The sequence below is a fragment of the Scyliorhinus torazame genome, chromosome 10 (assembly GCF_047496885.1).
Source record: "Scyliorhinus torazame isolate Kashiwa2021f chromosome 10, sScyTor2.1, whole genome shotgun sequence".
NCBI lineage: Eukaryota > Metazoa > Chordata > Chondrichthyes > Carcharhiniformes > Scyliorhinidae > Scyliorhinus > Scyliorhinus torazame.
In genome coordinates, this window is record NC_092716.1 from 45,645,128 (window position 1) to 45,669,230 (window position 24,103).

The 24,103-nt window shown below is 49.9% G+C and overlaps 1 protein-coding gene across 1 annotated transcript in view; it reads right to left on the reverse strand.

Annotated features, from left to right (window-relative positions):
* Window positions 1–24,103, reverse strand: part of LOC140430530 (Fanconi anemia group A protein-like) — a 179,264-nt gene that overhangs the window by 116,905 nt on the left and 38,256 nt on the right. The window contains 3 exon segments of the mRNA XM_072518055.1: window positions 7,696–7,765; window positions 16,624–16,657; window positions 19,675–19,757. Of these exon segments, the coding sequence (XP_072374156.1) occupies window positions 7,696–7,765; window positions 16,624–16,657; window positions 19,675–19,757 (187 nt within the window).

Sequence of the window (24,103 nt, forward strand, 5' to 3'; positions counted from 1 at the left end):
AATCAGGAAAACAAACCTCCATCTTCCTTATGTATTTAGCAATATTACACAGAAAACCTGTTCATTCACATGCACTGAATATTAGAGTCTAAAATAGATATTGTGAATTGTGTTACCTTTCCAAATTTGAATGTTGTAAAGATACAGCTGGGGTGAAGGAATAGTGAATATTCGAATCATTTTCTTGGGTTTGTATTGAGATATTTCCAACCTATACACCTGATGTAATATAGTTCATTGTTATTGTTTAATACGTGTTTTTTTCGTTGTGTTAAAAGTACATCAGCAGACTCCCTGTGAATTTGTTCAGCAACTGACCTCCAACGTTTCTAAAAAAATACATTAGGGTCTATCAGGCCAGGTTCAATCTGGGATCTGACTTGTCCAGAAGTAACATCAGCTGGGATCATCATAACACTATTTCCATGGCAATGTGAATCACATGGGTCGTGTATGGGTAGAAATGCTAATTAGCTATCCTCTGAACCCCCCAACTCCATTCTCTTGGAATTACGCAGACAGTATAACTGTGTATTAAACCTGACATTCCTTTTTTTTTAATAAATATTTTATTGAAAATTTTTGGTCAACCAACACAGTACATTGTGCATCCTTTACACAATATTATAACAACACAAATAACAATGACCTATTTTATAAACAAACAAAAAAAATGAATAAATAGTAAACAACAAAAATGAAAACTAACCCTAATTGGCAACTGCCTTATCACAAGTAACACTCTCCAAAAATATAATTTAACAGTCCAATATATAATTATCTGTAGCAACGACCTATACATATTATACAGTATATATTAACAACCCTGAGAGTCCTTCTGGTTTCTCCTCCCCCCCCCCCCCCCGCCAACCCCCCCCCCCGCCCCCCCCCCGCCAACCACCCCCCCCGCCCCCCCCCCCCCCCCCGCCCCCCCCCCCCCCCCCCCCCCGATCCTGGGCTGCTGCTGCTGCCTTCTTTTTTCCATTCCATCTATCTTTCTGCGAGGTATTCGACGAACGGTTGCCACCACCTGGTGAACCCTTGAGCCGACCCCCTTAGAACGAACTTAATCCGCTCTAGCTTTATAAACCCTGCCATGTCATTTATCCAGGTCTCCACCCCCGGGGGCTTGGCTTCTTTCCACATTAACAATATCCTGCGCCGGGCTACTAGGGACGCAAAGGCCAAAACATCGGCCTCTCTCGCCTCCTGCACTCCCGGCTCTTGTGCAACCCCAAATATAGCCAACCCCCAGCTTGGTTCGACCCGGACCCCCACTACTTTTGAAAGCACCTTTGTCACCCCCATCCAAAACCCCTGTAGTGCCGGGCATGACCAAAACATATGGGTATGATTCGCTGGGCTTCTCGAGCACCTCGCACACCTATCCTCCACCCCAAAAAATTTACTGAGCCGTGCTCCAGTCATATGCGCCCTGTGTAATACCTTAAACTGAATCAGGCTTAGCCTGGCACACGAGGACGACGAGTTTACCCTGCTTAGGTCATCTGCCCACAGCCCCTCCTCGATCTCCTACCCCAGCTCTTCTTCCCATTTCCCTTTTAGTTCATCTACCATAGTCTCCCCTTCGTCCCTCATTTCCCTATATATATCTGACACCTTACCATCCCACACCCATGTCTTTGAGATCACTCTGTCCTGCACCTCTTGTGTCGGGAGCTGCGGAAATTCCCTCACCTGTTGCCTCGCAAAAGCCCTCAGTTGCATATACCTGAATGCATTCCCTTGGGGCAACCCATATTTCTTGGTCAGCGCTCCCAGACTCGCGAACTTCCCATCCACAAACAGATCTTTCAGTTGCGTTATTCCTGCTCTTTGCCACATTCCATATCCCCCATCCATTCCCCCCGGGGCAAACCTATGGTTGTTTTGTATCGGGGACCTCCCCCCCAAGGCTCCAGTCTTTCCCCTATGCCGTCTCCACTGTCCCCAAACCTTCAGTGTAGCCACCACCACCGGGCTTCTGGTGTAGTTCCTCGGTGAGAACGGCAATGGGGCTGTCACCATAGCCTGTAGGCTAGTCCCCCTACAGGACGCCCTCTCCAATCTCTTCCACGCCGCTCCCTCCTCCTCTCCCATCCACTTACTCACCATTGAAATATTAGCGGCCCAATAATACTCACTTAGCCTTGGTAGTGCCAGCCCCCCCCTATCCCTGCTACGCTGTAAGAATCCCTTCCTCACTCTCGGGGTCTTCCCGGCCCACACAAAACCCATGATGCTCTTTTCAATCCTTTTAAAAAAAGCCTTCGTGATCACCACCGGGAGGCACTGAAACACAAAGAGGAATCTCGGGAGGACCACCATCTTAACCGCCTGCACCCTCCCTGCCAGTGACAGGGATACCATATCCCATCTCTTGAAATCCTCCTCCATTTGTTCCACCAACCGCGTTAAATTTAACCTATGCAATGTGCCCCAATTCTTGGCTATCTGGATCCCCAGGTAACGAAAGTCCCTTGTTACCTTCCTCAACAGTAGGTCCTCTATTTCTCTACTCTGCTCCCCTGGATGCACCACAAACAACTCACTTTTCCCCATGTTCAATTTATACCCTGAAAAATCCCCAAACTCCCCAAGTATCCGCATTATTTCTGGCATCCCCTCCGCCGGGTCTGCCACGTATAGTAGCAAATCGTCCGCATACAAAGATACCCGGTGTTCTTCTCCTCTTCTAAGTACTCCCCTCCACTTCTTGGAACCCCTCAACGCTATCGCCAGGGGCTCAATCGCCAGTGCAAACAATAATGGGGACAGAGGGCATCCCTGCCTTGTCCCTCTATGGAGCCGAAAATATGCAGATCCCCGTCCATTCGTGACCACGCTCGCCATCGGGGCCCTATACAACAGCTGCACCCATCTAACATACCCCTCTCCAAAACCAAATCTCCTCAACACCTCCCACAAATAATCCCACTCCACTCTATCAAATGCTTTCTCGGCATCCATCGCCACTACTATCTCCGTTTCCCCCTCTGGTGGGGCCATCATCATTACCCCTAACAGCCTCCGTATATTCGTGTTCAGCTGTCTCCCCTTCACAAACCCAGTTTGGTCCTCGTGGACCACCCCCAGGACACATTCCTCTATTCTCATTGCCATTACCTTGGCCAGGATCTTGGCATCTACATTTAGGAGGGAAATAGGTCTATAGGACCCGCATTGTAGCGGGTCCTTTTCCTTCTTTAAGAGAAGCGATATCGTTGCTTCAGACATAGTCGGGGGCAGTTGTCCCCTTTCCTTTGCCTCATTAAAGGTCCTCGTCAATACCGGGGCGAGCAAGTCCACATATTTTCCATAGAATTCGACTGGGAATCCATCCGGTCCCGGGGCCTTTCCCGCCTGCATGCTCCTAATTCCTTTCACCACTTCTTCTACCTCGATCTGTGCTCCCAGTCCCACCCTTTCCTGCTCTTCCACCTTGGGAAATTCCAGCCGATCCAAGAAGCCCATCATTCTCTCCCTCCCATCCGGGGGTTGAGCTTCATATAATTTTTTATAAAATGTCTTGAACACTCCATTCACTCTCTCCGCTCCTCGCTCCATCTCTCCTTCCTCATCCCTCACTCCCCCTATTTCCCTCGCTGCTCCCCTTTTCCTCAATTGGTGTGCCAGCAACCTGCTCGCCTTCTCCCCATATTCGTACTGTACACCCTGTGCCTTCCTCCATTGTGCCTCTGCAGTGCCCGTAGTCAGCAAGTCAAATTCTACATGTAGCCTTTGCCTTTCCCTGTACAGTCCCTCCTCCGGTGCTTCCGCATATTGTCTGTCCACCCTCAAAAGTTCTTGCAGCAACCGCTCCCGTTCCTTACTCTCCTGCTTCCCTTTATGTGCCCTTATTGATATCAGCTCCCCTCTAACCACCGCCTTCAATGCCTCCCAGACCACTCCCACCTGGACCTCCCCATTATCATTGAGTTCCAAGTACTTTTCAATGCACCCCCTCACCCTTAGACACACCCCCTCATCTGCCATTAGTCCCATGTCCATTCTCCAGGGTGGGCGCCCTCCTGTTTCCTCCCCTATCTCCAAGTCTACCCAGTGTGGAGCGCGATCCGAAATGGCTATAGCCGTATACTCCGTTCCCCTCACCTTCGGGATCAACGCCCTTCCCAGCACAAAAAAGTCTATTCGCGAGTAGACTTTATGGACATAGGAGAAAAACGAGAACTCCTTACTCCTAGGTCTGCTAAATCTCCACGGGTCTACACCTCCCATCTGCTCCATAAAATCTTTAAGTACCTTGGCTGCTGCCGGCCTCCTTCCAGTCCTGGACTTCGACCTATCCAGCCCTGGTTCCAACACCGTATTAAAATCTCCCCCCATTATCAGCTTTCCCATCTCTAGGTCCGGAATGCGTCCTAGCATCCGCCTCATAAAATTGGCATCACCCCAGTTCGGGGCATATACGTTTACCAAAACCACCGTCTCCCCCTGTAGTTTGCCACTCACCATCACGTATCTGCCCCCGTTATCCGCCACTATAGTCTTTGCCTCGAACATTACCCGCTTCCCCACTAATATAGCCACCCCCCTGTTTTTCGCATCTAGCCCCGAATGGAACACCTGCCCCACCCATCCTTTGCGTAGCCTAACCTGGTCTATCAGTTTCAGGTGCGTTTCCTGTAACATAACCACATCTGCCTTAAGTTTCTTAAGGTGTGCGAGTACCCGTGCCCTCTTTATCGGCCCGTTCAGCCCTCTCACGTTCCACGTGATCAGCCGGGTTGGGGGGCTTCCTACCCCCCCCCCCCCCTTGTCGATTAGCCATCCCCTTTTTCCAGCTCCTCACCCGGTTCCCACGCAGCTGTATCTCCCCCAGGCGGTGCCCCCCCCCCCCCGCCCATCCCCTCCCATACCAGCTCCCCCCTCTCCCCAGCAGCATCAACCCAGTAATTCCCCCCGCCCACCCCCCCCCCCCCGCTAGATCCCCCGCTAGCGTAATTACTCCCCCCATGTTGCTCCCAGAAGTCAGCAAACTCTGGCCGACCTCGGCTTCCCCCCGTGACCTCGGCTCGCACCGTGCGACGCCCCCTCCTTCCTGCTTCTCTATTCCCGCCATGATTATCATAGCGCGGGAACCAAGCCCGCGCTTCTCCCTTGGCCCCGCTCCCAATGGCCAATGCCCCATCTCCTCCACCTCCCCTCCTCCCCCCATCACCACCTGTGGAAGAGAGAAAAGTTACCACATCGCAGGATTAGCACATAAAACTCCTCTTTCCCCCCTTTTTAACCCCCCTCTTCACCCCCCACATTCGCCCCACCACTTTGTTCAAACGTTCTTTTTAATAGCCCGCTCATTCCAGTTTTTCTTCCACAATAAAAGTCCACGCTTCATCCGCCGTCTCAAAGTAGTGGTGCCTCCCTCGATATGTGACCCACAGTCTTGCCGGTTGCAGCATTCCAAATTTTATCTTCTTTTTATGAAGCACCGCCTTGGCCCGATTAAAGCTCGCCCTCCTTCTCGCCACCTCCGCACTCTAGTCTTGATAAACGCGGATCACCGCGTTCTCCCATTTACTGCTCCGAGTTTTCTTTGCCCATCTATGGACCATTTCTCTATCCTTAAAACGGAGGAATCTCACCACTATGGCTCTGGGAATTTCTCCTGCTCTCGGTCCTCGCGCCATCACTCGGTATGCTCCCTCCACCTCCAACGGACCCGCCGGGACCTCCGCTCCCATTAACGAGTGCAGCATCGTGCTCACATATGCCCCGACGTCCGCTCCCTCCGCACCTTCAGGAAGACCAAGAATCCTCAGGTTGTTCCTCCTTGCGTTGCTCTCCAGTGACTCCAACCTTTCCACACATCGTTTCTGATGTGCCTCATGCGTCTCCGTCTTCACCACCAGGCCCTGTATGTCGTCCTCATTCTCGGCTGCCTTTGCCTTCACGACCCGAAGCTCCCGCTCCTGGGTCTTTTGTTCCTCCTTTAGCCCTTCGATCGCCTGTAGTATCGGGGCCAACAGCTCTTTCTTCATTTCCTTTTTGAGCTCTTCCACACAGCATTTCAAGAACTCTTGTTGTTCAGGGCCCCATGTTAAACTGCCACCTTCCGACGCCATCTTGGTTTTTGCTTGCCTTCCTTGCCGCTATTCTAAAGGATCCACTGCAATCCGGCCACTTTCTCCTCCTTTTTCATCCGTATCCAGGGGGGATTCCCTTCTGGTTTACCGCACAGTGTTTTTAGCCGTCAAAATTGCAGTTGGGGCTCCTATCAAGAGCCCAAAAGTCCGTTTCACCGGGAGCTGCCGAAACGTGCGACTCAGCTGGTCATCGCCGCACCCGGAAGCTAAACCTGACATTCCTAATACCTCCCTGTGAGACTTGGGGACTAACCACTCTTGCTATTGTCTACAGATGTGAACATCCTGCGCCTTTTATCACGGGCAGCACGGTAGCACAAGTGGATAGCACTGTGGCTTCACAGCGCCAGGGTCCCAGCTTTGATTCCCTGCTGGGTCACTGTCTGTGCGGAGTCTGCACGTTCTCCCCGTGTCTGCGTGGGTTTCCTCCGGGTGCTCCGGTTTCCTCCCACAGTCCAAACACGTGCAGGTTAGGTGGATTGGCCATGATAAATTGCCCTTAGTGACCAAAAAGGTTAGGAGGGGTTGTTGGGTTACGGGGATAGGGTGGAAGTGAGGGCTGAAGTGGGTCGGTGCAGACTCGATGGGCCGAATGGCCTCCTTCTGCACTGTATGTTCTATGTTCTTCAGAGTATGACACCCTAGGCCTCTCCTTAAACTGTAATATCCAAGGTTTGTCGTCAGACAGAATTTAGAGCAGGTCACATGATATCTTTAATTCTTCAGGAGATACTGAGAGATTGATTCCTCTGTCTGAGGAATCGAAAACAAGGCACCATTTCAGCATAAGGGGCCACACATTTAGGACTATAAATGTGAGTTGTTGGTGTTCATGCTACCTTGAATGTTTGCCCATTCTTACTCTGAAAATCATGTTCAGGATGATTTATTATTGCCTTCCCTCTCTTCCAGAGGCGAGGAAAAATTTCTTCACTCAAAAGATTGTGAATCTTTGGAATTCTCACACCAGAGTGTTGTGGTTGCTTCACCTTTGAATATACTGAAGGCTGGGATAGACAGATATTTGGTCTCTTGGGTAATCGAGGGACATGGGGAGAGGGTGGGAAAATGGAGTTGAAGCAGGAGATTTGCCATGATGACATTGAAAGGTGGAGTAGGTTTGACAGGGTGTAATGTATACTCCTGTTCCTATCTCTTCTGTCCTTGTGCGTTATCCAGGCAGCAACATTCATATTTCAATCCCTAATGTGTTGACTTAACTGAGACAGCGGTAGAGGCAATCATTTAGAGTGCGTGTCCTGGTGAAAAGTTACAAATCAGGCAGTGCTCCCATTCTACTCCATCTGCTGAAGACTGTGATGCCCTCTGTCGTCGACCAGCAGGTGAGTTATGGACAGCTGGGACAAAACCTTGATCGCTGTCCACGGAACCTCACCTCAGCCAGGTAGTCAACACAATCAGCGGAGCAAAGAAAAGAAAATTGGAGAGGAAAACAGAAAAAATGGAAATAAACTTTTAAAAACCTGTGTTATACTTAGAACCACCAAGGCTGTGGCATGGAGTCCACCTCGATCAGTACTGAGCAGGTCATTAATAAATTATAGAATTTGTAGATATTTGCACATACCAGAATTGAGCTGCTTTCTGCTCAGCAGCACCATCATTTTCCTTTTCATTCCACACATTATCCAGTAACCCTGGAAGAGAGGGAAATCTCTTGAACATGATTTTCACAGTAGTTAAAGGCAGAAACTCAAGGCAGCATCAACAGCAACTAGCACTTATAAATCCTTTGATGACTTCCGGGTGCGGCGATGACCAGCTGAGTCGCACGTTTCGGCAGCTCCCTGTGAAACGGACTTTTGGGCTCTTGATAGGAGCCCCAACGGCAATTTTAACGGCTGAAAACACCGTGCGGTAAACCAGAAGGGTGTTCCCCCTGGACACGGATGGAAAAAGGAGAGGAAAGTGGCCGGATTGCAGCAGATCCTTTGGAACAACGGCAAGGAAGGCAAGCAGAAACCAAGATGGCGTCGGAAGGTGGCAGTTTCATATGGGGCCCTGAACAACAAGAGTTTTTGAAACGCTGCGTGGAGGAGATAAAAAAGGAAATGAAGAAAGAGTTGTTGGCCCCGATATTACAGGCGATTGAAGGGCTGAAAGAGGAACAAAAGACCCAGGAGCAGGAGCTTCGGGTCGTGAAGGCGAAAGCAGCAGAGAATGAAAACGACATACAGGGCCTGGTGGTGAAGTCGGAGATACAGGAGGCACACCAGAAAGGATCTGTGGAGAGGTTGGAGGCACTGGAAAATAACGCAAGGAGGAACAACTTGAGGATTCTTGGCCTTCCTGAAGGTGTGGAGGGGGCGGACGTCGGGGCATATGTGAGCACGATGCTGCACTCGTTAATGGGAGTGGAGGCCCCGACGGGTCCGTTGGAGGTGGAGGGAGCATACCGAGTTATGGTGCGAGGATCGAGAGCAGGAGAAGCTCCCAGAGCCATAGTGGTGAGATTTCTCCGTTTTAAGGATAGAGAAATGGTCCTTAGATGGGCGAAGAAAACTCGGTGTAGTAAATGGGAGAACGCGGTGATCCGCGTCTATCAAGATTGGAGTGCGGAGGTGGCGAGAAGGAGGGCGAGCTTTAATCGGGCCAAAGCGGTACTTCACAAAAAAAAGATAAAGTTTGGGATGCTGCAACCGGCAAGACTGTGGGTCACATATCAAGGGAGGCACCACTACTTTGAGACGGCGGATGAAGCGTGGACTTTTATTGTAGAAGAAAAATTGGAATAATTGGACTACGAAAATGAACGTTTGGACAAAGTGGTGGGACGAGTGGGGGGGGGGGGCGAAGAGGGATTGTATGATTAATCCTGCGGTATGGTAACTTTTCTTTCTCCCACAGGTGGTGATGGGGGAGGTGGGGAGGGAGAGGAGATGGGGCGTTGGCCATGGGAGGCGGGGCCAAGGGAGAGGCGCGGGCTTGGTTCCCGCGCTATGATAATTATGGCGGGAATAGAGAAGCAGGAAGGAGGGGGCGCCGCACGGGGCGAGCCGTGATCACGGGGGGAAGCCGAGGTCAGCCAGAGTTTGCTGACTTCTGGGAGCAACATGGGGGGAGTAATTACGCTAGCGGGGGGTCTAGCGGGGGGGGGGGGGAGGGGGGAATTACTGGGTTGCTGCTGCTGGGGAAAGGGGGGAGTGGGTGCGGGAAAGGATGGGCGGGGGGGCACCGTCTGGGAGAAATACAGCCGCGTGGGAACTGGGCGAGAAGCTGGAAAAAGATGATGGCTAACCGGCAAGGGGGGGGGGGGGGTGGGAAGCCCCCCAACTCGGCTGATCACGTGGAACGTGAGGGGGCTTAACGGGCCGATAAAGAGGGCACGAGTACTCGCACACCTTAAGAAACTTAAAGCAGATGTGGTCATGTTACAGGAAACGCACCTGAAACTGATAGATCAGGTTAGGTTGCGCAAAGGATGGGTAGGGCAGGTGTTCCATTCGGGGCTGGATGCGAAAAACAGGGGGGTGGCTATATTAGTGGGGAAGCGGGTAATGTTCGAGGCAAAGACTATAGTGGCGGATAACGGGGGCAGATACGTGATGGTGAGTGGCAAATTACAGGGAGAGATGGTGGTGTTGGTAAACGTGTATGCCCCGAATTGGGACGATGCCAATTTTATGAGGCGAATGCTAGGACGCATCCCAGACCTAGAGACCGGAAAGCTGATAATGGGGGGAGACTTTAACACGGTGTTGGAACCAAGGCTGGATAGGTCGAAGTCCAGGACTGGTAGGAGGCCGGCAGCAGCCAAGGTGCTTAAGGATTTTATGGAGCAGATGGGAGGGGTGGACCCGTGGAGATTCAGTAGACCTAGGAGTAAGGAGTTCTCGTTTTTCTCCTATGTCCATAAAGTCTATTCACGCATAGACTTTTTTGTGTTGGGTAGGGCATTGATCCCGAGGGTGAGGCGAACGGAATATACGGCTATAGCCATTTCGGATCATGCCCCACACTGGGTAGACTTGGAGATAGGGGAGGAAACAAGAGGGCGTCCACCCTGGAGAATGGATATGGGACTAATGGCGGATGAGGGGGTGTGCTTAAGGGTGAGGGGATGCATTGAAAAGTACTTGGAACTCAATGACAATGGGGAGGTTCAGGTGGGAGTGGTCTGGGAGGCGTTGAAGGCGGTGGTTAGGGGGGAGCTGATATCAATAAGGACACATAAAGGGAAGCAGGAGAGTAAGGAACGGGAGCGGTTGTTGCAAGAACTTTTGAGGGTGGACAGACAGTATGCGGAAGCACCGGAGGAGGGACTGTGTAGGGAAAGGCAAGGGCTGCATGTGGAATTTGACTTGCTGACCACAGGCACTGCAGAGGCACAATGGAGGAAGGCGCAGGGTGTACAGTATGAATATGGAGAGAAGGCGAGCAGATTGCTGGCACACCAATTGAGGAAAAGGGGAGCAGCGAGGGAAATAGGGGGGGTGAGAGACGAAGATGGAGAGACGGAGCGGGGAGCGGAGAGAGTGAATGAAGTGTTTAAGACATTTTATAAAAAATTGTATGAAGCTCAACCCCCGGATGGGAGGGAGAGAATGATGGAGTTTTTGGATCGGCTGGAAATTCCCAAGGTGGAAGAGCAGGAAAGGATGGGATTGGGAGCACCGATCACGGTAGAACAAGTGGTGAAAGGAATTAGGAACATGCAGACGGGAAAGGCCCCGGGACCGGACGGATTCCCAGTTGAATTTTACAGAAAATATTTGGACTTGCTCGCCCCGCTACTGACGAGGACCTTCAACGAGGCAAAGGAAAGGGGACAACTGCCCCCGACTATGTCAGAAGCTACGTTATCGCTTCTTTTAAAGAAGGAAAAGGATCCGCTACAATGCGGGTCCTACAGACCAATCTCCCTCCTCAATGTAGATGCCAAGGTCTTGGCCAAGGTAATGGCAATGAGAATAGAGGAATGTGTCCCGGGGGTGGTTCATGAGGACCAAACTGGGTTTGTGAAGGGGAGACAGCTGAACACGAACATACGGAGGTTGTTAGGGGTAATGATGATGGCCCCACCAGAGGGTGAAACGGAGATAGTAGTGGCGATGGATGCCGAGAAAGCATTTGATAGAGTGGAGTGGGATTATCTGTGGGAGGTGTTGAGGAGATTTGGGTTCGGAGAGGGGTATGTTAGATGGGTGCAGCTGTTGTATAGGGCCCCAGTGGCGAGTGTGGTCACGAATGGACGGGGATCGGCATATTTTCGGCTCCATAGAGGGACAAGGCAGGGATGTCCTCTGTCCCCATTACTGTTTGCACTGGCGATTGAGCCCCTGGCGATAGCGCTGAGAGGTTCCAAGGGATGGAGGGGAATACTTAGGGGAGGAGAAGAACACCGGGTATCTTTATATGCGGATGATCTGCTACTATATGTGGCGGATCCAGCGGAGGGGATGCCAGAAATAAGGCGGATACTTGGGGAGTTTGGGCATTTTTCAGGGTATAAATTGAACATGGGAAAGAGTGAGCTGTTTGTGGTGCATCCAGGGGAGCAGAGTAGAGAAATAGAAGACCTACCGTTGAGGAAGGTAACGAGAGACTTTCGTTACCTGGGGATCCAGATAGCTAAGAATTGGGGCACATTGCACAGGCTAAATTTGACGCGGTTGGTGGAACAGATGGAGGAAGATTTCAAGAGATGGGATATGGTAGCATTGTCAATGGCAGGGAGGGTGCAGGTGGTTAAGATGGTGGTCCTCCCGAGATTCCTTTTTGTGTTTCAGTGTCTCCCGGTGGTGATCACGAAGGCTTTTTTCAAAAGGATAGAAAAGAGTATCATGGGTTTTGTTTGGGCCGGGAAGACTCCGAGAGTGAGGAAGGGATTCTTACAGCGTAGTAGGGATAGGGGGGGGCTGGCACTACCGAGCCTAAGTGAGTATTATTGGGCCGCTAATATTTCAATGGTGAGTAAGTGGATGGGAGAGGAGGAAGGAGCGGCGTGGAAGAGATTAGAGAGGGCGTCCTGTAGGGGGACCAGCCTGCAGGCTATGGTGACAGCCCCATTGCCGTTCTCACCAAGGAACTATACCACGAGTCCGGTGGTGGTAGCTACACTGAAGATTTGGGGACAGTGGAGACGACATAGGGGAAAGACCGGAGCACTGGGGGGGTCCCCGATAAGAAACAACCATAGGTTTGCCCCGGGGGGAATGGATGGGGGATATGGAATGTGGCAAAGAGCAGGTATAACGCAATTGAAAGATCTATTTGTGGATGGGAAGTTTGCGAGTCTGGGAGCGCTGACCGAGAAATATGGGTTGCCCCAAGGGAATGCATTCAGGTACATGCAATTGAGGGCTTTTGCGAGGCAGCAGGTGAGGGAATTCCCGCAGCTCCCGACACAAGAGGTGCAGGACAGAGTCATCTCAAAGAAATGGGTGGGGGACGGTAAGGTGTCGGATATATATAGGGAAATGAGAGACGAAGGGGAGACTATGATGGACGAACTAAAAGGGAAATGGGAAGAAGAGCTAGGGGAGGAGATTGAGGAGGGGATGTGGGCAGATGCCCTAAACAGGGTAAACTCGTCGTCCTCGTGCGCCAGGCTAAGCCTGATTCAGTTTAAGGTATTACACAGGGCACATATGACTGGAACACGGCTCAGTAAATTTTTTGGGGTGGAGGATAGGTGTGCGAGGTGCTCAAGAAGCCCAGCGAATCATACCCATATGCCCGGCACTACAGGGGTTTTGGATGGGGGTGACAAAGGTGCTTTCGAAAGTAGTAGGAGTCCGGGTCGAACCAAGCTGGGGGTTGGCTATATTTGGGGTTGCACAAGAGCCGGGAGTGCAGGAGGCGAAAGAGGCCGATGTTTTGGCCTTTGCGTCCCTAGTAGCCCGGCGCAGAATATTGCTAATGTGGAAAGAAGCCAAGCCCCCGGGGGTGGAGACCTGGATAAATGATATGGCGGGGTTCATAAAGTTAGAGCGGATTAAGTTCGTCCTAAGGGGGTCGGCTCAAGGGTTTACTAGGCGGTGGCAACCGTTCGTCGAATATCTTGCGGAAAGATAGATAGGGGAGAACAAAGAAGGCAGCAGCAGCGGCCCAGGACTTGGGGGGGGGGGGAGGGATGGGAGGGGGGGGTGTGGCCTGAGACAAGGCAGTTGCCAATTAGGGCTAATTTTTATTTTTTGTTATTTAATATTTATTTATTTGTTGTTGTTTTTGTTTAAATTTAAAAAAGGTCATTATTATCTGTATTGTTACAATGTTGTGTAAAGGATGCACAATGTACTGTGTTGGTTGACCAAAAATTTTCAATAAAATATTATTTTTTTTAAAAAAATCCTTTGATCTAGAAAAACATCCCAAGGTACCTCACAAAGTTTCAACCAGGCAATAGACACTGAGCTAAGGCAAACAGTATTAGGGGTGATGACCAAAAGCTCAGTCATAATATTAATAATAACCTTTATTAGTGTCACAAGTGAGCTTATATTAACACTGCAATGAAGTTAGTGTGAAAATCCCCTAGTCGTCACGCTACTGTCAGCGCCTGTTCGGGTACACAGAGGGAGAATTAACCCTAACAATGTTCAATTCGGCGAACAAGCATGTCTTTCGGGACTTGTGGGAGGAAACTAGAGCACCCGAAGGAAACCCACGCAGACACGGGGAGAACATGCAGATTCCGTACAGACAACGCCCCAAAATGCCGGGAATCGAACCGGGTCCCTGGCGCTGTGAAGCAACATTGCTAACCACTGTGCTATCGGTCTTCAAGGAGGAGAGGGATGTGGACAGGCAGAGGGCATAGGGATAAATTCCAGAAACGGCGAATTCCGAACGATCAGGGAATTTAGGCTGCACGAGAGGCGGGGAAAGACGAGGTCAGGAATGGATTTAAACACAAGGATGAGAATTTTAACGTGGAGGCTTTGGAGGATCAGCAGCCAGAGTGGGTCAGCCAGGAGAGGAATGTTGTGCCAGGGGGACAATGCAGGGTAGCACACAGGCTGCAGGGATGTGGAGGAGCTGAGGATCATGGAAGATGCAGGGCTGGCCAGGAGAGCACTAAAATAGTCAAGACTTTGACATAACAAAGAAATGGATGAAAGTTTCAGCAACAGATCTACTGAGACAGCATCAGGATGGATGTTGTAGTGTTCATAAAGACAACAGAAGCCAAGTTCATTAACAAAGCTCACATTTATTTACACTACTTAAATTAAGCTTGATCATTTACTCCTATAATAAACAATAATTATAGTAATTTACACTCTACTAACACTAGTCGCTACACTCTAATTCTAACTGTACTCTATCCTCTCCTATGCACTCTACTCCAGTCTTCATTCTCTCTCCCAGAAGTCTGAGAGTCAGTGCTTTATATAGTACTGCATCTAGCTCAATCTAGCGGTAAATTGCAACATAACATTAACTCTTTGTATACTGAACATTTCTATACTGTCACAGGAATTAGGTCGGGGAGCTCAACACGGAGGTGAATGGGAATCAGTAGCAGAGATACAGGCCAACGGTGATGGCTTACTTCTTCCTAATAGTTAAAGATGAATTTGGACAGAATGTGACCATGGCAAAATTCGGAGCTCATCCGAGACAGGATGTTGGATATGGAATCTGGCAGCAAAGACAGTGACGAGAGCAAGACAGATACTGCAATAATAGAATTGGTGTCAGTAATAAAGGTGGAAGCTGACCCTATGTCTTCACATGATCTCGCCAAAATGAAGCATGTGGGTGAGCACAACCTTGTCTTGGGAGACTCTCGAGGTACCAGTGCAGAGGGAGAGAAAGAGAAGTCATTGCTGAAGATGCTCCAGCTGTTATTCAATAGATAAAAGTGGAAATAAGTGGATGCAGGATGCAATCCAACTGAGCTGTAATTGTAGAAGGAGCAGAGGGTGGGTGAGGATATTATTTTTCAAACTTAGAGGGTGGTGTGGATCTGGAGTTCACTGCCTGCGAGAGAAAGACCAATGGGTCGGATGGCTTCCTGCTGTGCCATCAATTTCTATAATTCTATGAACGGAAAAGAGAAACCAGAGGAATGGTCGACAATGTCAAATGCCACAGAGGGGGATGAGAAAGGATAATGTCCCACAGTCGGTCACAGAAGGTGCCACTTGTGACTTTGATCGGAGAAGACTTTTGCAGGAAAGATGCTCCCAGGAACAGGTGTATAATAACTATGTGACAACAAAAGGAAGATTATTTTACTTGCAACTTTCCCTCAAGTATAATTTGAAAAGGTTCTATCTATCAGCACAATTCTTTATCAGTAACGAGAACATAAGTAATACGCTCTCCGTAGGGAGAATTGTGCGCAATGTACGATGTAAAAAAAAGGCTCTAAATGTTGAAAATAAATGCTTCGCAACAGACTATAAACTATATGGACCAGTACTTCTTTAAGGACAGGTTGAAATAGCTCACAAGGACTTAAAAGCATTAGAACATGAATGCAAAACTCTGAACACGTTACTGAAAAACCGAATGGAAGTTATAGAGTGTAAGAAAAAATCTCCTAATGGAAGGTTTGGGATGGGTCACCTTGGTAAATAGAAGTTAGCCGGTTGTTCAGAAATAACCATCCGGGAGACTGGCATGGAGGAACTCCTATTACACAACTGAGTGAGGAGTGACTGAAAGTGGCAGCTTGCTCTTACCCAGTGGAGTAACAGGGATACAGAGGGCGCGATTCTCTGAAATGGAGACAGAGTGTTCGCGCCGTCGTGAACGCCGTCGAGATTCATGACGGCGCGAAACGGCCCCTATCCCGACCGATTCAGGGCCCGAAAATGGGCTAGGACCGGCGCCGCTTCATTTAGGCACACCAGGCCTTGGCGCCGCGTAAAGGTGGCGCCGCATACATGACGCGGCCGGCGGCGCATAACTGGCGTCACCCGCGCATGCGTGGTTGCCGTCCTCCCCGAGTCCGCCCCGCAAGAAGATGTCCGACGGATCTTGCAGGGCTGCGGAAGAAAGGAGGTCCTCCTTCAGAGAGGCCGGCCCGACAATCGGTGGGCAGCGATCGCGGGCCAGACCCCATTTGAGGCCCCCCCACAGTGCAGGATCCCCCCCGCCGCAGGCCGCCCCCCCAGCATTCCTGCGCTGTTTCCGCCGGCAGCGACCAGGTGTGGACAGCGCCGGGGGGAACCCGCCGTTTTGGGCAGGCCGCTCGGCCCATCCGGCACTGAGAATCGTGTGGGTACCGGTGAATCGCCATTTTGGCTGTCACAGGCGATTCACTGGACCGCGCGGGAGCAGAGAATCGCGCCCAGAGCATTTGAAAGGACAGGAGCTGAAATTTGCAAGAGCATCCAAATTTTGGCATGGTCACTTTCTGTCCCATATTCATCTTTCTTTTTAATGCAATTTCTAAATAAGCAGGCTTGTAAGACATTTCATGAACAGTTAATTGCAACCATAGAGATAACATACTTTACACCAACAATAACAACAGTCATTTAATTGCTGTCTATTCTAAAATCATAATGTGGGTATATGGATAATGAACTTTACTTACATGGAATCATTCTGCCCAATACTGCAAAACAGATCTGTTAGTAAGGAGAAGAGAAAATGACCAATTCAGTAAAGCAGTTTCATTTCAAGGTATAAACCATTCCAAAGATTTGCTGCTATCTTACTGAAAGCATTATTCATCAATATGATTTTGATCCTGTGACATGATTAAGTTTCAGTGCAGGAAAAGATAAGTAGGATTCAACTTCAGTAGTCCTAATCCTGCGAAGTGAAGGATTGATAGTCCAGAGATTACTGCACTATTTCAAGAATACCAAAGTGACTTATTTTTGTAGTTCGTAATGAGGCACAAATGCTTTCATTTAAACTATCTACAACAAAATAACAACAGTTTACCATTATTTAAAAGTAGACTGGAAGGCTATATTTTTCTTTAACATAAGAAATATGAGCAGGAGTACACCATGGAGCCCCTCCAGGCTGCTCTGCTGTTCAATAAGATTATGGCTGACCTTCTGCATCAGGCATCCACCCACCCCGCCCCTCACCCCTGCCATGTTCAAAAAATTCCACCAACACCCATAACGTTTATTGTGAAATACTTGAGTTCTAAATTCAAAATATATTTATTATTTTTGTTTTACTTAATGTGAAACTTTTATGCTGGAGTGAATGGCTCCTGTCACGGGGTAAAACCCGCAGCATATTCATGCATAGAAAGATCCCAATACAGAAAATCAGATGGATTACCGGAAAAAATATGTTTCTATGCTCTCAGTTCACTTCTCACTGAAAATGGTGTTTTTGTTTTCACGAAAGAGCTCAAGTTCCATTGTTGTCTGCACCTCACATGAGTTAAAGGACCTGGGACTCAGACCCAGAATCGTCAGTTCCCAGTGCCGTACGCAGCGGGAGATTTATCTGCCACCCGTGCCACACTTGTGCTGTGAGCAGCTGCCATGGGCAGGCAGGGAGCAGCTGCATAAAGAGCGAAAGGTGAAGTCAGCCAAATATTCGCCAACCCCCTTTCGTTAATTCTCAGCATATTACCAACAATGAACACGATATCTACTGCTTATCCAATTTAAGCATGGTGGGCAGGAGAAACAGAACTCACTGCTCACCGTCCCTACTGGATCAAGGGGAGGAAAGGTGGTGGGGGCTCCATTCCCCCCAACATCTGGAGTTTGTGGCAATGACATATGTAAACTTATTTTATTTATCCTGCTCAACATCTGGCTACTGAATATCTTCTAAAAGGAGGTAAAAAGCATGAGAACACTTCAAACTGTAACATCTTTACTTTTGATGTTGATAACATTGTATAAATTGTTCAACTCTAAATCCCCTAGTTTATGCTGCTGTGCAAACTAGTTTTCAGGAATGTAAGTATTTAGATCATTTGAAGCATATTTTCAGGATAGCAATGAAGAATGGGTTTCAACAACAACTTAAACCAGAAGTGGGAAATGGTTTATACATTTGTTACAACTGTGAGATTTATAAGATTGTTATGTTTTAGGATTGCATCTTTTGGTTTATAGGATTACTATATTTTGGCATTGCAGGGAAGATGAAAGGGGCCATGTGTCCTGTGCTGGAGCCTGGCTGACAGTAAGCCAAGGTGGTTTAATTGTTAGAGATCTGAGGAAGATGCAAATTGTTTTATTGAGGGGGGTGCAAGGTAATAAAGCAATTACAGCAGTTTCTAATACTACAATGGGTAGCACCAGAGTCTCCCATATTCACTGAAAGGTGCTCTAGGCATTAAGTAATTAGGTTGTGCTGTAAACTATCCCTTTACTTCTAAGATTAAAGGATGTTGAGAGATTGGATAACTGATTAACAGTTCTACTTGGATACATAGTTGTTTTCTGTTGCCATGGGGAAGAGGATAGTGGAAGTCATTTTGAGATCAGGTTATAGGCTTCCCTTTAACCCCAGGTATATCACAGACAGCCAGTAAGTTGCAGGTTTCTCTTGTGTGGTGGGTAGCCAACTGAGATAGATAAATAGATAGAACAAACTAGGCCTGCACTTTAAGCAAAGAAAACACTGACTCTGCTGTTCACCGTACATAATGTGGATGAGAGTTCACACTTAGATTGAAAACCTAGTTCATGGGGAGTTAAAGGATGCTGCAAATCCTGCCGACCTTGAAGCTAGAGAAAGAAGTCGACAGTTACCTGGCTGGGAAAGGAAGAAGGAAGCCAGCCGCTGGAACCTGGGAACAGCTGGAAACTGTTTGCTACAAGAACGGTAATTCAGCAGAGAGTGCAATGTAAAAAGGAACTGTTTATTTCTCAAGTTCAAAGTATAAGTTGCCTTCAAAAGAAAATAGTGTTTGGTCAATAGTATCATTTGATACAATAAAAGTTTGAAAACGTGAAACCTTGGCATTTTAGTCTTTCAGCTGTTAACTGAAAGTTTAAATTTCTCTTTAAAAGTATCGATCTCTACAGAGATCGTAACATGTTCATTTAAAGGTCAATAATATGATGGAGCATTAAACACATCCCTTTTCATAGAATTATCATAGAATTTACAGTGCAGAAGGAGGCCATTCGGCCCATCGAGTCTGCACCGGCTCTTGGAAAGAGCACCCCACCCAAAGTCAACACCTCCACCCTATCCCCACAACCCAGTAACCCCACCCAACACCAAGGGCAATTTTGGACACTAAGGGCAATTTATCATGGCCAATCCACCTAATCTGCACATCTTTGGACTGTGGGAGGAAACCGGAGCACCCGGAGGAAACCCATGCACACACGGGGAGGACATGCAGACTCCGCACAGACAGTGACCCAAGCCGGAATCGAACCTGGGACCCTGGAGCTGTGAAGCAATTGTGCTATCCACAAGGCTACCGTGCTGCCCCTTTAGAAGAGTGTACTTTGAAAAGATTTGGCCATGGGCATATTACTGGAAGTTTACAAGATTAACAACAAGTTAGCAGATGCACTCTGCACGTCTATTGAGTTCAATACTATTCATGTTTTGGATATAAAAGGCCGTGATTTCACAAACACAGCAGACCTCCATTAGTGACGCTGCGTCTGGAAGCTGTAGCAACTTGAATCACCCTCACCTGTGGAAAGTGCCGCAACTTAGGATCTGACTCCACAACATTTAGTTCCTGAAATCCATTTGTTACTAACACAGTCACAATATCTGAAAAGACAAAATAATATTTAGTAACCACAATGGCGACACAGGCAATCAAAATTATCTTTCACCATGAGTGCCACCCTCAGAGTGGCAATCAGCATCGAAATGCCACTCTGTACCCACTTGCCTGCGCCAAATTTCTCCGTGCTTGTCTCACCCGAACAGGCAGTGTGCAGCACCTCCCAGGGCCAAGCTTCCACGTCTAACAGAGTCAGAGTGAAGGAGGACACGCCCCCTTTTTTACTGCACTAGCCACTGTAAAGCAGGTAAGTTTAAAAAGTCCAATAGAAAATGACAGGCCATGGAAAAGGTAAGTGTTCAAGTTAAGTGGAGACAATTGCAGGGGTTGGGGGGGTCCAGGTCAGGTCGTGGATGAGAGTTGAGCCCGCAGGTGGGGAGAGGGGTCCCGTGGGGAGTCAGGGGATGTGGGGAATGCCACTTGGGAAATCTGATACCCTGGAACATGGTTCTTCAGTGCGGGCACACTGGCAATCACCAATGAAACATCTAGGTTGATCTGCCAAGAGATCTTTTCTCAGGGTAGATGAAGGTGCCTTGTCCGGAAATCAGGCCACAGTTGGTAAACACATCACCCAGAGAAAACATAATGAAGTGGATTAAACTCATATATATTAGCCATCCAACACTACTGGGTCAAAGGGCCAAGAGCTTCCTCGAACACAGTTGTACAGGAATGCACTTCCATTTCTGCAGCAGATTTCACAATGGGAACTAACACAAAGTGCACCTTTACCAAAGCTGAAATGCTAACTGATGCACGATCAATTAAACTCAAAGACGAGGTTGTAACATAACTGAAGGCTTTAATAGACTAGATCTGTTCCCCAGCTGCTTCGGTACAGAATGAGGGCTGCTGGGACGGCACCAGTTCTTATACACCGCCTGTCAGGGCGGAGCTACATACAAAACAGCCAATGGTAAACTCCTAGGTTTACCCAATGGTCTACAGCCTCTCGGGTACTGCAATACCTGATAATACCACATTCACCCCCTGTTAAAAAAGAGTCTGGCGGGGGTGGTGGCCAGTGGTTACAACTGCATTTAACATGGTATGATCGGGTATGGAGGTACCGTGATACCTCCTTACAGGGTTGTCGAGAATATTTACAAGCGTGGAAGTTATATACAGTCAGTGTTCATTTACAGTTACAGTGAAGCAATCAGTCGGTCGGGTGGCCTGGTCGTCCTCCTGGATCGTCTGAGCCTCGGTGGTGATTCTGGTGGGGGTCCGGGCGTCTGCGACTCCGGGAGCGTGGCCTCGGCCTCCATGGCAGCTTCGTCACCTCTAGACGGCACTGGTGGGGCAAACGGTTGACACGAGAGGGGGGCGCCTGTAGGGGGCGTCGGTGGGTGGGATGGCCTAGGTAGGAGCGGCAGGAGGACCGATCCTCCAGTGAGGTGCTGTGTGGGGGGGGGGGGTAATGGTTCGGGTGCGCGTGGGGTTCCGGCGGGCGCCAGGTCCCGGAGGGAGACTGTATCTTGCCGGCCGTCAGCGAACGCCATGTAGGTGTACTGGGGGTTAGCGGGCAGCAGGTGGACCCTCTCGACCAACGGGTTCGACTTGTGCGCCCGCACGTGCTTCCGAAGCAGGATGGGTCTGGGTGTCGCTAGCCAGGATGGGAGCGAGGTCCCGGAGGAGGACTTCCTGGGGAAGACAAGGAGACGTTCATGAGGTGTCTGATTGGTAGTTGTACAGATCAGCGACCGGATGGTGTGAAGGGCCTCCGGGAGGACTTCCTGCCAGCGGCAGACGGGGAGAGTCCTGGACCGTAGGGCCAGTAGAACGGTCTTCCAGACCGTTCCGTTCTCCCTCTCTACCTACCCGTTTCCCCGGGGGTTGTAACTGGTCGTCCTGCTTGAGGCGATGCCCTTGCTGAGCAGGAATTGACGCAGTTCGTTGCTCATAAAGGAGGACCCCCCTATCACTGGGCATGTACGCGGGGAACCCGAACAGTGTAAAGATACCCTGGAGGGCCTTGGTGACAGTGTTTGCTGTCATGTCGGGGCAGGGGATAGCGAATGGGAACCGGGAGTACTCGTCAATCACGTTCAGGAAATACGTGTTGCGGTCGGTGGAGGGGAGGGGGCCTTTGAAGTCCACGCTGAGGCGTTCAAAGGGACGGGAAGCCTTTATCAGGTGCACCCTCTCTGGCCGGTAGAAGTGCGGTTTGCACTCCGCGCAGATTTGGCAGTCCCTGGTGACTGTCCTGACCTCCTCGATGGAGTAGGGCAGATTGTGGGTCATAATGAAGTGGAAAAAACGAGTGACCCCCGGGTGGCAGAGGTCCTCGTGGAGGGCTCGGAGGCGGGACAGGGCATCGTTTAGCTTCCCAGGACGGTATAAGAACTCGTAGTTGTAGGTGGAGAGTTCTATCCTCCACCGTAAGATCTTGTCGTTCTTTATCTTGCCCCACTGTGCATTATCGAACATGAACGTCACCGACCGTTGGTCAGTGAGGAGAGTGAATCTCCTGTCGGCCAGGTAATGCCTCCAATGTCGCACAGCTTCTACTATGGCTTGTGCCTCTTTTTCGACCGAGGAGTGGCGAATTTCGGAAGAATGGAGGGTACGGGAGAAGAAGGCCACGGGTCTGCCCGCTTGGTTGAGGGTGGCGGCCAGAGCTATGTCGGACGCATCGCTCTCGACCTGGAAGGGGAGGGAATCGTCGATGGAGCGCATCGTGGCCTTTGCAATGTCTGCTTTGATGCGGCAGAAGGCCTGACGGGCCTCCGTCGACAGGGGGAAGGTTGTGGACTGGATTAGGGGTCGGGCTTTGTCTGCGTAGTTGGGGACTCACTGTGCGTAATAACTGAAAAACCGAGGCAGCGCTTCAGGGCATTGGGGCAGTGAGGGAGGGGGAACTCCATAAGGGGGCGCATGCGTTCAGTGTCGGGGCCTATAACTCCATTTCGCACTACGTAGCCAAGAATGGCGAGGTGGTCGGTGCTAAATTCGCATTTATCCTTATTATACGTTAAGTTAAGGATTTTCGCGTTCTGGAGAAATTTCCGGAGGTTGGTGTCGTGGTCCTGCTGGTCATGGCCGCAGATGGTGACGTTATCCAGATATGGGAACGTTGCGCGTAAGCCGTATCGGTCAACCATTCGGTCCATCTCGCGTTGGAAGTCTGAGACCCCATTAGTGACACCAAAGGGAACCATTAAAAATTGGTAGAGCCGCCCATCTGCTTCGAAGGCAGTGTATTTGCAGTCACTAGTACGGAGGGGTAGCTGATGGTAAGCAGACTTGAGATCCACCGCGGAGAAGACCTTTTATTGCGCGATCCTGTTTACCAAGTCGGATATGCGGGGGAGAGGGTACGCATCCAGCTGTGTAAACATGTTGATGGTCTGACTGTAGTCGATGACCATCCTATGCTTCTCCCCGGTCTTCACCACCACTACTTGACCTCTCCAGGGACCGTTGCTAGCTTCAATGACCCCTTCCCTCAGTAGCCTTTGGACCTCTGACCTGATGAATGTCCGGTCCTGGGCACTGTACTGTCTGCTCCTGGTGGCGACGGGTTTGCAATCCGGGGTGAGGTTCGCAAACAGGGAAGGCGGGTCGACCTTAAGGGTCGCGAGGCCGCAGACAGTAAGGGGGGGTATAGGGCCGCCGAATTTAAAGGTCAGGCTTTGCAAGTTACATTGGAAGTCCAACCCCAGGAGGTTAGCCGCGCAGAGGTGTGGCAGGACATAAAGGCGGAAATTGTTGAATTTCCTGCCTTGGGCAGTGAGGTCTGCTCGGCAGAACCCCTTTATCTCCACTGAGTGTGACCCGGAGGCCAGGGAGATTCTTTGGTTTACAGGGTGGGTAACAAGTGAACAGCACCTTACCGTGTCGGGGTGTATAAAGCTCTCCATGCTCCCAGAGTCGATCAGGCAAAACGTCTCGTGGGCGTTGATGAACACCGTCGTCGTTGCAGTCGCGAGTGTCCGAGGTCGATTTTGGTCCAGCGTCACCGAGGCCAGATGGAACAGTTGCGGGTTGTGATCGGGCAGCGTGTAGTCGGCCGTGCTGGGGGCCTGGGGCCCCATCCAAGATGGCGTCTCCCATGGATCGCACATGGTGGTCAGGGATGGACAAAATGGCGGCGGGGATGGACAAAATGGCGGTGCCCATCCGTCCAGCGTGGTGTCCGAGGGGCAAGATGGCCGCACCCGTGGGTCGGATGTGGCCCTAGGATAGGGGGGTGGCGGGGAGTGCTGGCCGCCTAGGGCCCGAGGGGAAGATTGCCTCTCGGGTACTGCAATACCTGATAATACCACACTAACACTGGCATTAAATACGCATAAAAGGTAAACTCCTGTGTGTTTGTCATTTGCAT